Source organism: Carettochelys insculpta, chromosome 24 (genome assembly GCF_033958435.1).
Source record: "Carettochelys insculpta isolate YL-2023 chromosome 24, ASM3395843v1, whole genome shotgun sequence".
Taxonomy (NCBI): Eukaryota; Metazoa; Chordata; order Testudines; family Carettochelyidae; genus Carettochelys; species Carettochelys insculpta.
This window is the reverse complement of record NC_134160.1, coordinates 20,165,317-20,181,611: the sequence shown is the minus strand read 5'-3', so window position 1 is coordinate 20,181,611 and position 16,295 is coordinate 20,165,317. Positions and strand designations below refer to the sequence as shown.

Genomic DNA, 16,295 nt, shown 5'->3' with positions numbered 1-16,295 from the left:
GGCCACATACATGGCTAAGGTGAAGTGCTTCTTGCTTTGATCTCTCAAAGTGGGTTCAGCCTAAGGAAACTACTGTTTGATTACCTTTTAGATATAAAACACTGTCCTTTTAAAATTTAATTTAGTTGCCATTGCATCCTTCTTGTCAGGGATGAGTGATAGGTTCCTTTTTGCTGACCCCACTGTGGGACCTTTTTTCAAGGATATTGAATGGTTTTACTCCCATGTTAAACACCTTTACTTTCCTGGGATCTCAGCCTGGTCCTCTCTCTGTTCATGGGGCCTCCCTTTAAGCCTTTGACTTACCTGTACCCTGTCCTGTCTCTCATGGAAGTTCACCTTCTGCAAATGCTGTCCCCATGGGAGCTTCACGGTAGGTGTTGGGCTTTCCCAGCACCCCAGCCCAGAGACACTTCCTGAGCAGTATTGAGTGGGACTGTGCATGTGCTAACACAGCATGCGCTGTTCATGCCACCAGGGACAGCACGCACAGTCCCGCTCTCTCCTCAGTTCCTTCCACGCCACCCTTGGCTGTAGAAGGAGCACAGCTCTTTCCTCTCCCCTCAGACCTGTAGATAGGAAATAGGCTATCATTAGCTAGTTACTGGTTCTTATACACAGTTCTGTGTTATAAAATACTTATTTGGGTTACCAAAAAGAGAAGAAAAGGAATGAGAGAGAGGAAACTTTTTTTTCTTCATCAGTTTCACTGCTTTTGTATATATTGCACTGACGTGACCAATTTAAAAAAAAAAAAAAGGGAGGGAGAACACAAGAAAAGCAGGGAAGAACAACAAAAGACAGAACAAACTACAGTACTAAAGAAAGACCTGAAGATGTTTCTCACTCTTGGTTTTAAAAAGCGTTCGAAGTGCCAAGATCTGTGCTCACCTTGGACAGGCACTTGGAGTGTATCCACTGCCTTGGAGAGGCACGTGTTCCTTCAGAATGCTCTCACTGCAAGATCTTTCCTGCCAGAGCAAGGAAGGACAGAGAAGTCAGATTAAAAATGCTCCTGTTTGACAAAGCTCTCCAGCCACTGGTGGATCCGCTTTCTACACCGAGCAGCAGCCCTGCCTGGAGTGAGCACAGGAGATGAACCAGGCACTTTAGGTGCGCAAAAGCCCAAGCCCATTTCAGCCACAAAATCTAAAAGCTGATCCTCAACAAAAGCAGCTGTGGTGGCCATTATCAGCACCAGTGGAACAGACAGACAGCCATGCCAAGTGTATAGCCGGCACCTGAGGAAACTCAGCCAGTGCTGGAGGAACATGTGGTGCTTCATACTCTCCCGGCACTGATGGATCAAAGGCAAACTCTGCCACAGTAACAGTGCCCTCCTGTGTCACTGCACAAAGCTAGGGCATGGTGTTCCCTCAGGGAACCATAGGCCTAGTTCCTTAACCAGGTCATCACAGGTGCATTATATCACATCCCCCAGTCCCCCCTGCCACCACAGGGATACTGTCAGTAACTGTCACCATTACAAATCACAGAGGTACACTAATTCACCTCATTCCTATTACTCTGCAGACTACGAGACAGATCACCCAGACAAAGTGGTCAATTACCAGAACCCTTTACATCTCTAGATATGTCTGTTGTAGATGCATGTTCTCGTCTTGACATTCATCCCTGAGTATCACCTGAGCAGTACATTATCACTAGGACAATCATTATTGTTATCCTCAAGAACCTTACTACTCCAGGTCCCGATTACACCAATCAGCTTGCGGCTACAAGAGTCCTGCAAGGAGTCACTCACAAGCATCTTCGGCTGTATGACAGCACCAGCCATCTCCTACTTTGTCAATTTTTTCACACAATGGCCGCGTCTACACGTGCACGCTACTTCGAAATAGCGCCCGTCACGGCTACACGTGTTGGGCTCTATTTCGAAGTTGAAATCGACGTTAGGCGGCGAGACTTTGAAGTCGCTAACCCCATGAGGGGATGGGAATAGCGCCCTACTTCGAAGTTGAACGTCGAAGTAGGGCATGTGTAGACAATCCACATCCCGCAACATCGAAATAGCGGGGTCCGCCATGGCGGCCATCAGCTGAGGGGTTGAGAGATGCTCTCTCTCCAGCCCCTGCGGGGCTCTATGGTCACCGTGTGCAGCAGCCCTTAAGCCAGGGCTTCTGGCTGCTGCTGCTGCAGCTGGGGATCCATGCTGCATGCACAGGGTCTGCAACCAGCTGTCGGCTCTGTGGATCTTGTGTTGTTTAGTGCAGCTGTGTCTGGGAGGGGCCCTTTAAGGGAGCGGCTTGCTGTTGAGTCCGCCCTGTGACCCTGACTGCAGCTGTTCCTGGCACCCTTATTTCGATGTGTGCTACTTTGATGTGTAGACGTTCCCTCGCAGCGCCTATTTCGATGTGGTGCTGCCCAACGTCGAAGTTGAACGTCGACGTTGCCAGCCCTGGAGGACGTGTAGACGTTTTTCATCGAAATAGTCTATTTCGATGTAGCGTGCACGTGAAGACGTAGCCAATGTTAAACAGATGGAATTGCATGATACCCACTTGTTAGATGACACTGAATCACAACTTTCTTCAGACTTGCCAACAACAGACTCTGCAGCCTCCCACGGAGAAGTTCTCTCATCCATTCACTAGCCTTCTGTTGACCCGAAGCAATTCCACAGGATCTGTTTAGGAGAGTGGCAATCACTGTAACAGAAATACCAGAGAAACAAAACACAAGCTTTTGAAGAATATGCAATCTCCTACAACTGCCAGAGTAATCCTGCCAATGGATGAGGCTATACTGGAGGCAGCAGGTGAGGTCTGGAAAAACCTGGCCACAGCCACACTGACCAACAAATGAGCGGAGAGAAAATACTTTGTCCTGGCAAAGAGCATGGACGTTTTATTTTTGAACCCACAAACTAAGTCTCTAGTAACATATGCCGCCAGTCACAGAGTGAAGTCTTCAATATACAAAAACACCCTTACTGACAAGGATCATAAGAGCCTAGATGTATTTGGTAGAAGGATTTATTTGTCTTCTACATGCCAGCTACTTTTAGCTAACTATTCAGCTCTGTTAGCCAATTGGGACTTTGATAACTATTCTAAGCTTTCTCAATAACTTATTTGCCTGAGGACAAAAGACTTACCCTGAAATCTATACTTCAGGAAGGCCACATTTCAGCAAAAGCAGCACTGCAGATGGCATTAGACTCTGCTGATACAGCAGCCAGAGCCATGGCTACAACTATTACTATGCGAAGATCCTCATGACTACAGGCAGCTGGCGTTCCAAAAGAATTCCAAGTTGGAAGACTTATCATTTGACAACTAAATTATTTGTAGCAAATACAGATGAAACCTTATACTCTAGCAAAGACACAAGAACTACCTTGTGTATCTTCCGTACTATAGGCAAGTACACTTCCCTATTCTGAAAATGAAGATGCCACCCCATACCAGAAATACAGATCAGCCATTTGTAAGGCAATTATATGAACTTTATCAATATAACGTCAATAAACAAAGGAATCAGAAGCACAAAACTCTGAACAATCATTCTGCCCTTCCACTGGCCTCCGAACAGCAGGTTTGAAGTTTGGTTGGGAGAGCTCGCCAATCTGCCTTAAAGTTGAAGATTAAGGTTCATGCTCTCCTGAGTTAACAGCAAGAGTCTGAGACAAAGTCTGTCTCAGGCTACAGGTGAGGTTTTTCAGGCTTTCCAGTGATTACACACACAGTACTTTTATCAGCAGTTATGGTTTGTTTATTTTAACAGTGGCAATAATATTTAAGCAGCACTTAACAGATACAAACTAAAGATGTTTAACTTAGTTGATATCAAATTATAATCGAAGATCTTATTAAGGATCTTACTTAACAAGGTTATAATAGTAATACAAGTTACTTAACTAACTGCACTAGTGGTCTGAATTTATTCTAGGCAAGCAGGATGCAATACTCACTAACTCCTTTGAACCCTCTAGAATCTGAGAGCAACTCGCCTCAATTCAGTGAGGGAGGTGGTATTGCAGTGGGTAAGTTTTCAGTTAAGGGAAAACATGGGTTTGTTCTAAGAAAAGCGGTAGCAAAGATAACGATAGCAAAGATATCGGCACTGAAGATAATAGAGATTTAAGGTGAGTAGCGGGGGGTTCTTATACCCAATAAATAAATACTGATGCTAAATTAAGCTCTGACTTCATAGGATTTTGACAATCAATGATACCCCAAATTTCCCGATGATCTCAATCTATATGTTTTCCAAGACCTATTTTTGATAAAAAGTCATAGGGGAAACACTGTTGACCGTGACCTTTATCTGAATTCAATTGACAATACAGCACTTTTCCAGGCAGGGTAGATGGGGAAAAGCTAAAATATCAGTTGGCATAAGAAAGTGTGTCACAGGCAACAAGGATTTACATATATGTCTGATATGACTAATATGACCTTAAAGTTTCTCAAAAACAGGATGGAGGGGGGAAAAAAATAGTTTGCGAAAAGCCCCTTATGCCATGTCTCACTGGCAGGTTGCTTTGCATTACTGCTGACAAGAAAGATACAAAAGTAGGCCTTTTAGAGCCTAAGTTAGCTTTACTAAAATGGCTTCTTGCTGCATATGCCTATAATAAAACAAATCCTCACTCAAGCTATAGTCTGAACTACAATTAAGCTAGTGCAGGCTACACCACACTCTCCAGTACACAACTCTCAAATATTCCACCACCAATTACGTCCCTTTTACCATCAGTGGACGTGAATAATCACAGACAGATGTTAGATATCACCAGGGATATACTGTCTTGCTACTCTCTCTTTCTCCCCAACATCATCCCCCTGACCTGTTCCTCTTCACGGACCGCTCCCATGAGAACTTATTATAGCTCAAAGTGCTAGAACTCTTGCAAATCAGAACCATAGAAAAAGTTCCAAAACAGTACCAAGGGAAGAGGTTTTACTCAAACTACATTCTAACAGAAAACAGTGGTTTGAGACCCATCTTAGGTCTACAGCAGTTTACCAAATGCATTTGAAAACAGTGATTCAAGATGGCCACGCTATCTTGTATAATCCCTGCACTGGACGAGGGGGACTGGTTCTCAGCCCTCGACCTTCAAGATGCTTGTTTCCATGTCACTATTCACCCTGCTCACAGACACTTTTTTTTTTTTTTTTTGTGCTTTATCCTGGGAGCACAGAACTACCAATACAAAGTCCTATCATACCGGCTTTCAGCTGCTCCCAGGGTATTCACCAAGGTACTTGTTCCAGTAGATGCACACCTCAGATGGGAAGGCATTACCATATTCCCATACCTTGACAACTGCCTCCATTGAGGACCATCTCAAGAATTCACAAGGGCCATTGTCCAATCCATGAAACATCTTTTACAATCTCTGGGGTTCATTATAAACCTTTCTAAGTCAACCCTGGAACCTACCACATGTATCAATCTCACAGGAGCTCAGCTCAAATCCACAACCGCTCGAGCTTAGGTCACTACACGGTGCTAGGAAGCTCCAAAGGGACTCATGTCGCAAGTTGGTATCAGCCTTATAGTTCCCATGCTTACATGCATTCACCTCCTTGGCCACATGGCAGCCAGTGCTCGGATACATGTTTTGCTGCCTGCAGCATTGGCCGACATTAGTGTGTACCCCTGGCAGACGTCAACTACACAGATGAGGTTTGGTACCTCAAAAGGTAACAGAGTCCTTAAGCTGGTAGACCCATGAACAGAAAACTCTACCAGGGATTCCTTCTCACTGCACACAACCAATCTATTAAGTTACAACCGATGCTTCGCTTCTTGGCTGGGGAGTGCATTGCCAACATCACGTCCATGGTCGAGGGACCAGGGACAAGCAGAGTTTACATATCAACTGCCTTGAGTTCTATGCTGTTTTCATTGCATGCAAGCATTTTCTGCCTCGCATTCAAAACAGGACTGTCTGGATCCTCGCAGACAATACCACAACGATGTTCTGTATCAATCATCAGGGAGGCACCTGGTCACGATCCCTTTGGTTAGAGGCCATAAAGCTTTGGAATTGGTGTATTGGTCACAGTGTCATCGTCACAGCATCGTAACTGCTGGGCATGAGCAACACATTCACAGAATCTTTAGGTTGCCCCTTCTCTCTGGATCACAAATGGGAGCTACACCATGAAGTGACCCAGTCTTTCTTCTAAATGTTGGTCCAGGTGGCTGTGGATCTTCTTGCAACACAGAAAAATTCCAAATGCAGTTGGTACTGCTCAAGAGCAGGTAAGGGACACAAATCTCTAGGGGACAACTTTCTCCTCTTTTGGAGTACTCCCCTCCTGTATGCCTTTCCACCAATTCCTCTGATCACCAGAGTCCTCAGGAAAATCCAGATAGACGGAGCATAAACCATCCTGATTGCTCTAGCATGGTCTGGACAGATCTGGTTTCCTTTACTCTCTCACCTATCTCATCAGTCTCCTTATCTGCTTGCCTGTTGTCCCAGAGCAATGGCTCACCCTAGACTGCCTGCCCTGTATCTGAAGGCCTGGCTTCTCTGTGGATCCCAGAGCATGCAGTCCACTACTCCTAGCAAGCAAGGGATGTGCTCTTAGAGAGGAGATGAGAAACAACTAAAAAAACTTACCTATAACCAAATTGGAATAAGGGGATTTCGATGTCTGCAGGGTCCTTTCAAAAAGGACCTGTGTAGATGAGCCGCGCGTGATCAAAAGCAGCACTTTGAAGTGCCATGGCCACCATTATGCTAATGAGGCATTGCATATTCATTGCAGCACCTCATTAGCATATCTCAGTGTCTCATTAGCATCCGCCTTTCGAAAGGGGGGTGCTAGTGTAGGCACAGTCTTTGTGAGTTAAATACTTCGTATCTGAAAACATTCTTATGGCAATTTATGGGAACACTGTTTTTCACTTTTTTGTTTGAACTAGGTGTATGTCAGATTTTAAAATCAGCGTATAGATAAATCATTTACATTCTCATTACATTTTAATAATATTTTTAAATACATTCAGAAGTTATTTAACATTTAAGATGTCACAAGAATAGCATAAAATATTTGCACAACTACATAAAGGGGAGTTAAATAGATCAGCTACAGTCAGAAAATAAAAATGTTTTACAGCTGGGTGCCCCATACTAACCTAAGAAATTGTAATTATTAGCATAATTATTATTTGCAATGGGGACTGGATCAGTGAAGATGCACCTGTCTGGAATTTTTGGCTAAATGGCTGCAAGTGTATTCTAAAGTAAATGGTTATTCTGCCAAAATAACCTGAGATATTACCTGTCCTGGCAACACTAAGAGGGAAGATGGCCTGATAGGGCCTGCTATAGGCTGTTCCCAGCTTTTCTTTCCTATTAACTTGTATCCAAACCCTCTCAAAAATTCAAGGGCATTATTTACCCACTTAATCTTACCTAAGGTGAGACCTTGTTCCAAGGGTAAAATCCCTTGCTATGAGTCACTTAGGAATTACCAGTAGGTCTCAGAAGTGTTTGGGAATCCCTCAAATCAAATTCCACCCCTTCAGTGTGAGAGAGAGGTTAATGCCATACTTACAAGAAGTGTGCTGAATTCTTACTACAAAACCTTTGCCCCGTAAATCATGTCAAGCCTAGCCACCCCGAAAGAAGGCAAGGGAAAGGCTTCCTCCCCGCTGTTTGAACCTACCACCCGCCATGCTGTTCTTTGTATATAACTATCCTACCATGTCAGGAAACTTCATCTACTAAATATAAATATTTGCATTCATTTTTCTGTTATCCTTTATTAAACACAACATTGGGTAACCTGCAGCTAAACACTGTTTTAATACATCTTGGAATACTAGGGCAATTCCAGAAGTCTAGAGGAATGCTAATGTTTTGCAGTAATTCAAAAAGGCATGTGGGAGGACCTCTGTAGCTACTGATCAGTTAACCTGCCATCAGTCATGGACAAAATAATGGAAAAAGTGTATAAAGGATTCAGTAAATAAACAATTTAAAAATAGGATAATACCAGTTAATGTGGTTTGATAGTGGAAGGTGAGATGGAGCAAATCTAAGGTTGATTTCATTCTTTGGGGAAATTGATAGCTTGGCTGATAAAAGTAACTGCGTATGTGTAATAGATTTTGGTATGGCATTGAGTTAGTATGGCACAATATTCTGATAAATATTAGTACTTCTTTCTTTTTTGGTCATTCAGTAATGAGTAGGACATCTTCATGTCAGTCCCCTATTTGTGAATCCATAGATGGCTGACCAGCCCGATTCTGGAGCCACAGGCCTTATCACAAAAGGGGCAGGTGTTGGTCGCTGTCGGAGGAGTGTGGAGCAGTTTTTGCTGTTCTTTTCATCTTCTCGGCCTCTCCTCGTCTGCACTGCGGTGGGACCTCTCAAAATTGTGCAACCCTCCGCCCCCCCCACTGGATTACCACTCTCCACTGCAGATGGTTCTAGGCAAGGTTCTCCGAAGTATTGACACTGATGCAGCACTATTTGATTTGTGCCTTCAGCATGTCCTTATATTGCTTCCTCTTGCCCACAACGTTCCTCTGTCCTTCCTCCAATTCAGAAACCAGTCTGTTTAGGGAGGCACTGATCAGACCTCCAAACCATGTGACCAGTCCAACAAAGCTGTTGCAGAATGATAATGGCTTCAATGCTAATCATGGTCGACTCTTCCAGGACGCTATTGTTCATACACGTATCCTCCCAAGAGATATTTAGGATACTCCTGAGACAGCGTTGATGATTTTGTTCAAGTGCCTTCAAATGATGCTTGTATGTTGTCCAGGTTTCACATGCGTACAGTAACATTGGAACAACCACTACGCAGTATACAAGGAGTTTTCTCTTGGGATAGATGTCCCGGTTCTCGAAGACTGTGCTGGATTTCCACAACGTCAGCTTTAGCGGAAAGATGATGATTTCCCAGGTATGAGAAATGCTCCACATTTTTCAGCAGTTCTCCATTGATTTCAATAGAAGGTACATGAGACTGTCCCATCAGCGAGGGTTGGTGAAGCACTTTGGTCTCTGATGTTCTGTGTGAGGCCAAGATTCTCATTTGCTTCGGCGAAGGCATGTAAGATTGTCTGAAGGGCTCTGGGAGAAACAGCAGCAACCATTTTGCCATCCGTGTGCTGGAGATCCATGATTGAGGTTGTGGAGGTCTTGCTTTTAGCCTTCAGTCTCCTGAGATTGAAAAGGTTCCTGTTCATTCTGTAAGACGCCTGTGCATGAATTCTTTTAATGTGTGGGGAGCGTTTCACGGCAGCCATCACACAATCCTTGCTGGATAGCAAGCCCAGGTCCAGTGGCATGGGATCCATGATGATTGGGAGTCTCCTGTCTGCTGGAGCCTTCATCTGCCTTCACAGCCATTGTAGCATTACCCTTGCTATCCTCTGCCTGTTCTGCCATTGAGGACTTTTAGGATCATTCTTCGTCTGGACCCTCCCCCTTGACCTTGACTCTATGGGTGACGCTGCTGGGAGTACGAGACTCCCTGTGGCATCGCTCTCAGGTTCATTGGAACATGCATGCCCACTCACCAAAACAAGGTGATAATCTGGAGAGTGAGATTAGTACTGTATATTGTCAGAAAAGCACACAGTATTTGGATTCTGAACTCACTGACAGATTGCAAAGTAATATTGGAATGTTTACAGTGGGGTTTTGAAGGGATCAGTAATGGGCACAATGCTACTCAACAATTTCATTGAACTGATTACAGGTGACAGTTTGGTATAATGGTAGATGATAATAGGGCTATCTCACAGAGCCATCTGGCTGACTTGGTAAACTGATCTTAATCAAGCAAGTTTAAACATATCCAAATGCAAAGTTGCACATCTAGTAACAAGGAACACAGGTCGCATCTGTAGAGAGGGGGAAGTGTATCTTGGAAAGCTTTCTGTGTATGGTATTGGTGAGACTGCAAAAGGGCTTGGGATTGATTGCAGTCTTTCTTAAATGTTTGTATTGATGTAGTCCGTGGATGCCTGTTGCCCTGAGTACGTCACTGCTTCTCCATAACTCTCTAAAAAGCAATTAGTGACTGGGGGGTAGGGGAGACAGGAGGGAAGAGGATGAAAGATCACTATCATTAACAGTTTCTGTGTACCAGGATCACACACAGCCAGCTTAAGGATTTTGGGGAGAGTTAGTAAAACGATTCTTTGCTGTGTAGCCAAACTAAATTGGCTCTGCATATGGTAATATACATAACACTGGGGCATGGAGGGTGAAATTCTGGGTATTTATTATCCCTTGTACCCCCTCTTACTCCCCCCATCACTGCTATCCTCAGGAGAAGTGGGGCTCAGTTACCTGTTGCATGTGTTTACATACTTGATAAAGTTTTAAATACTGGGAGGAAATTCAAATTAAACCAACTAAAGTAATTATGGGCTGGTGAAGTTAACTTATAAGGAAAGAGAATAAAAGGATTTTATATCATGTGACTAAAATAGAATTGTACAATTAAAATGAACTCTAATGCAAAGGGGAAGTATGCATTACCAGGAATAAAGGAATAAAATTTGCCAAAGGAAAATTTGATTGTTAGAAGAAAACACTGCAGTAGTGGAGTGGGGGACAGTGCCACTTTGTCAAGAGAAATAAAAGAAACTCGACATCTAAGAAACTCAGAATTTATCAAGGACTAATTCTTTTTTAGATCTAATTTTTTATTTTGTAAGATTTAGTGTGTGACATGTGGTATGTTCTCCCAAACATCTTCACTGGGAAGTTTTTCTGCTGCCAAGTTGCCTATTCTAGTAAGAGTTTTATAAGAGCTGTGCAAAACAACACTTAAAGCAGACTTCAGGATGTAAATACAGTTGTTCCACAGTGTGTGTGAGAGCATTTATAAAAAGAACTGAAAAGTAACTTTTTTGTTTGTATTTTTCCACGCAGGCAGAAGAAGCAGGTCTTGCTGTGTCTGTTTTGTTATGTGTGAGAGCACTTCAGCTCAGATCAAATGGCAATGATGAAATGAAGACATCTGTATGTAAAACGATTGCATGCCTTTTACCAATGGATCTTGAAGTCAGAAGAGCGTGTCAACTCACTGAGTTTTTGCTCCAGCCAAGTTTGGTGGGATACAATATGTTGGAAGAATTATATTTGCAGCCAGATCAGAAATTTGATGAAGATGATGCACTGGTTCCAAATTCACTCCGATGTGAGCTCCTATTAGCTTTAAAGGCATACTGGCCATTTGATCCTGAATTTTGGGACTGGAAGACTTTAAAACGGCATTGTCTTAAACTCTTAGGGAAAGACGCTTCTGATTCGGAAGATGACGCAAGTTGTAATCTGTCAGTCAATGAAACTGACATGTTAGAAACACTTTTGAGTGATTGTGATGAAACTAAAGACCATAAATATTACGAAGGAGAAAAAGAAGCAATAAATCAATCTAAAGAGAAAACAAGAGTGAAAAAACCAATTGGATCTTCTGAAAGATACCAGAGATGGCTCCAATACAAATTCTTTTGTGTGTTATGCAAAAGGGAATGTATAGAGGCTAGAATACTACATCATTCAAAGATGCACATGGAGGATGGTATTTATACGTGTCCGGTGTGTACAAAAAAGTTCAAGAAAAAGGAAATTTTTGTACCACATGTAATGGAACATGTTAAAATGCCACCTAGTAGAACATACCGACCAAAAAAGAAAATATTGTTGAGTGAAGAGATATCATTACAAAAGACCAGTACATCCAGAAACCCTTCTGCATCACCTGAGGGAAAGCAGCACCAACCACAACCATCTGAAAAAAACAAAAATTACATACACGACTATGTGACATTTAGCCAATTAGAAAATTTCCATCTGCAAGACAGAGACATATATCCATGTCCTGGCACAGATTGCTCAAGGGTATTTAAGCAATTTAAATATTTAAGTGTACATCTCAAAGCTGAACATCAAAACAATGATGAAAATGCAAAACATTACTTGGATATGAAAAACAGACGAGAGAAGTGTGCTTATTGCCGACGTCACTTCATGACCTCCTTTCATCTGAAGGAGCATGAAAAAATGCATTGTGGTCCTCAGCCTTACATGTGTGTGTCTGTGGGTTGTTATGCTAGATTTGGGTCAGTAAATGAATTACTAAATCACAAACAAATGCATAGAGATCTACGTTACAAGTGTGAATTAAGTGGTTGTAGCATAGTTTTTAGTGATTTGGGGCAACTTTACCACCATGAAGCTCAGCATTTTAGGGATGCATCATACACATGTAACTTTCTTGGTTGCAAAAAATTCTATTACTCAAAAACAGAATTTCAGAATCATCTTGCAGTGCATAACATTGCAATATCAAATGGAGAGGTGAAGGAGGTATCAGTTAAATTTGAGGAGCCTGTTTCAAAAGACAAATGTAATAATCTTCCTGAGTCTCAACTGCTTCATCAAACACGTAACATGAGTCCACAAGAAAATCTTACTTTGTCTATGGGATCAACAAGTTCTCAAGAAATCCTGCAGATTAAGGAAGAAACCATCTCTGACAATGAAGAAACTGATAGTGAAAGCAACTGTAGTCTTTATTTTGGGAGCCATGGAACCTCTGCTTTAGTAACTAAAAAGCAGGTTTCCCCTGTGATAAAAACAATAGATAAGAATCAGACCACTCCTGAAAGTCTAATATCTCATGGGGGAGTTTTTCACTCTTCTGGTTTAAAAGAACAGTGTACCCATGTGGCAGTTTGTTTTGATGGGGAAAAAATTACCTGTGGTTTTGAAGGATGTAATTCAACATATAAAAATGTGAGAGGTATGAAAAAACATCTTCAAAGGGCTCATCCATACCATTTCAAGCCTAAAACAAAGATGGGGATCAACGCTAGAGATATTTTTAGTCTACTCAGTGATAGTCACAGCAGCAAAACTAGTGGAGATCTTAGGCATGCTTCAGATACAAACACTGACACTCCAGAAAGTGTGTATTGTCATAGAAATTCTAAAGTAAAAAACTGTCTCAAGGAAGAAGTTTGTTCTTCCGCAGACACAGCCTTTTATGAAGGTTCTAAAGTGCCAAATACTGAAGATGCCATGTTGGATCTTCTTTTGGGCTTGAAACATTTAAGTTTAAAGTCTAACTTTGCTGCAAATTCTTCCAATTTAAAACACAAGCCTTTTTTGGGATCATTACAGTCATATCCATTCAATGATGCCAAGTGTCTTGTCAATGAAACTACCTCAGAACTTCATTTTCAAGAGGAACAAGACAACTTACCTACACAGTATCTCACTCAACTGGCAGCTAAACCATTTTTCTGTGAACGTCAAGGTTGTAAATACGAGTTTGTGACCAGAGAAGCTCTCCTAATGCATTATGTTAAAAAACATAATTATTCCAAGGAAAAGGTTCTTCAGTTAAATATGTTTCAACATCGGTATTCACCATTTAAATGCCATATTTGTCAAAGAACATTTACAAGAAAAACACACCTTAGAATTCACTATAGAAACAAACATCAAATTGGCATTGAGAAGGTAACTCACAAACTGTTTGCTAATGAAAAATGTGAGCATGCAGGTGCATGTGCAGAGGGCAAGCTAAAGTACAATGCAGCATCAGCTCCAGGTTTCTTTACCAATAAGAATGAAGAACATGCTGAAAAAACTGAGCAATCTGCTGAGCAGGTGTGCCACCTAAAGAAGGAAGAGTGTAGTTCTGAAACTGATCTGGATTCCAGTGAAGACACAGATAGTAATGTAACTGGAAAACACACTCAGATGTCCTCTGTAAACAGCCACAGGGAAGAATTGGAAGCAAGAGAGGGGAGAGGAAGTAAAAGAACGGTTGCCAAAGGAAATTTATGTTACATATTGCATAAGTATCACAAACCATTCCATTGTATTCATAAAAGTTGCAATTCTGCTTTTACCAATCAGAAGGGCTTGATTCGTCACTATAGAACTGTACATCAGTATAACAAAGAGCAGCTCTGTTTAGAAAAAGACAAAGCAAGAACAAAGAGAGAACTTGTCAAATGTAAAAAAATATTTGCATGCAAATACAAAGAATGTAGTAAACGCTTTTTATGTTCCAAGGCTCTTGCTAAGCATTGCAGTGACTTTCATAGTCTTGATCCGTTAGAGGATCAAAAAATCCTTTCTGAAACTGAATCTGCCAGATTTCGATGTAACCAGCCTCAATGTCCTGCTGTATTTCATACTTTTAACAAGCTCAAACATCATTTGATAGAACAGCATGCTAATGGAGAAGAAATAAAAAAAGACTTCGAAATTCATTGTGACCTTAATGGCTGTGATAGGATTTTCACAAATTATAGCCATTATTCTCAACATGTACATTTCCGCCATAGTGAATATTATGATAGTCTCTTTGGAAATCATAAAGAGGAGCAGGATAATCTGCTTAATGATAAAAATAAAGAAGACTGTTTGAAAGGTCAGTATGGTCTAAATGAGAATGAAAAGCGGGTAAAAGAAAATGCTAAAAAAATTGATAAAAATAAAGAAAAACATTTGATTAATTTTAAAACAAAGGAGGAAGCCCTGAAAATGTGCAGAGAGAAATCGAACCAGACTCAATATCCTTGCATGGTTCAAGGGTGTCTGTCTGTAGTTAAACTGGAAAGCAGTATTGTGAGGCATTATAAACGCACACATCAGATGACCAGTATTTATATAGAACAGCAGACTGAAAAACTGGTAGTTTGTGTTAAAAGTGGTACAATGATCAAAAAGAAGTCCTCTTCAGAAAAAGAGCTACTGTTAAATAAAGAGGAAGCCAGAGATTTTAAAAAGAATACGGTGCAGATGGACAGCCTGCAAGAAAATGAAAAACAATGTGTACCAAACCCTGTGTACGATCATGAAGATACAGGCAGTGAAAATCAGAATAGGAGTGCAGCAAATGGTGCAGATTTTGACACGGGTGCTTTTATGTATTCAGGCACTGTAAAATATAACCATAGTTCAAAAACGAGTTCGTTTGAACATTGTAGTATAACAAACCCATTGAGTAAAACTGAAGGTTTTCCTGAAAGTAGAGAAAACAGTTCTTATTTTACCAGTTTACCTTTGCAGTTACCAAGGGAGAAAGAGACAGAAGGCTGGCAATATAGTTCAGTACATCAGACTGCTAAAAAAAATCCACTCCACACCACAAGAAACAAGTTTCAGAAGAATTCATTGTCCAGACCATTTGATTTAAAGACTTACAAACCAATGGGATTTGAATCTTCGTTTCTAAAATTTATTCAGGAAAGTGAGGAAAAAGATGATGATGATGATGATGATGATAACCTAGATGAATGGGAATGTCCAGAACAACTTGAAATTGATGGTGTCTTACAAAAAGATAGAGACTTACAAAGGGGCTTGAAAGTAGGCAACTTTGTGTGTGAAAACACAGAAGTAAGCATATCCCAAAATCATGAGTCTGCAGTGCATGGACAGCTAACAGAAATCCAGCCTTTATTATCAACGGTGCCGACATCTGTCCCTTCTTTAGAAAACCTGAGGGCCATATTGGACAAGGCACTAACAGACTGTGGAGACCTTGCCTTAAAACAGCTCCATTACTTACGGCCAGTAGTCGTCCTTGAAAGATCCAAATTTTCCCCACCTCTTATAGACTTATTTCCAACAAAAAAGTCAGATGAACTTTGTGTAGGAAGTACATAAGTAGTTTGTTTTAGAAACTTGATTTCTTCACTACTGCTATAAGGGGAGAATTGCATACTATAACATAAACTGGTACAGTACACACACTGTTTAGGTTAGATTAGGTTGTTTAATTCCATGAACGTGTCTGTCCAAAAGTATTAGCTAAGTTAATTTAGCTCCCCAGTTTCATTTTTTTAAAAAATGGAATGTGCTGTTTTTGGTGCTAATTAACACCTCAGAGTACTGGGGGCTTCCTCTTGCAAAGTAAATGTGCATGATTGTATATGGAACAAATACTGGGGTACCAGGGTTTGGGGAAGACTGAGTTCTTACTTGACTTGAATGTGCACCTTAGGGTGCATTGTGTAACATATTGTACACTACAGCATCTTATATTTTTTGGAGTTATGAGTTTCAATAAACTACAGTTTTTCACCCATATTTTGTTTATCCTAGAAGTAAATCTTCAGTAGTTTTTTATTAAATATTTTATATTTTTGTTTTGTTTATGGTGAGTGAATTAAGGTCCATTGTTAATGTAATGGCAAATGGTTTAAAAATCTGAAACATGGATGGTTTTGATACATTTTGCTGAATGCATGAGGTTTAGTGGTTATGGTTAAATGGTGGTGGCTGGAACAGTCTCCCACCTGCCTGGGAG

The 16,295-nt window shown here is 41.2% G+C and overlaps 1 protein-coding gene across 4 annotated transcripts in view; it reads left to right on the top strand.

Annotated features, from left to right (window-relative positions):
- The window catches only part of RLF (RLF zinc finger), a 110,174-nt gene extending 94,107 nt beyond the window's left edge, over positions 1-16,067 (top strand). For 2 of the 4 annotated variants that reach the window (XM_074976497.1, XM_074976500.1), the window contains one exon: positions 10,892-16,067. In XM_074976497.1, the coding sequence (XP_074832598.1) occupies positions 10,892-15,652 (4,761 nt within the window). In that variant the 3' untranslated portion in view covers positions 15,653-16,067. Of the gene's footprint in view, positions 1-8,374; positions 8,907-10,891 lie in introns of those variants that run through there. The other 2 variants (XM_074976498.1, XM_074976501.1) reach the window with 2 other exon arrangements.
- The last annotated feature ends 228 nt before the right edge of the window (positions 16,068-16,295 follow it).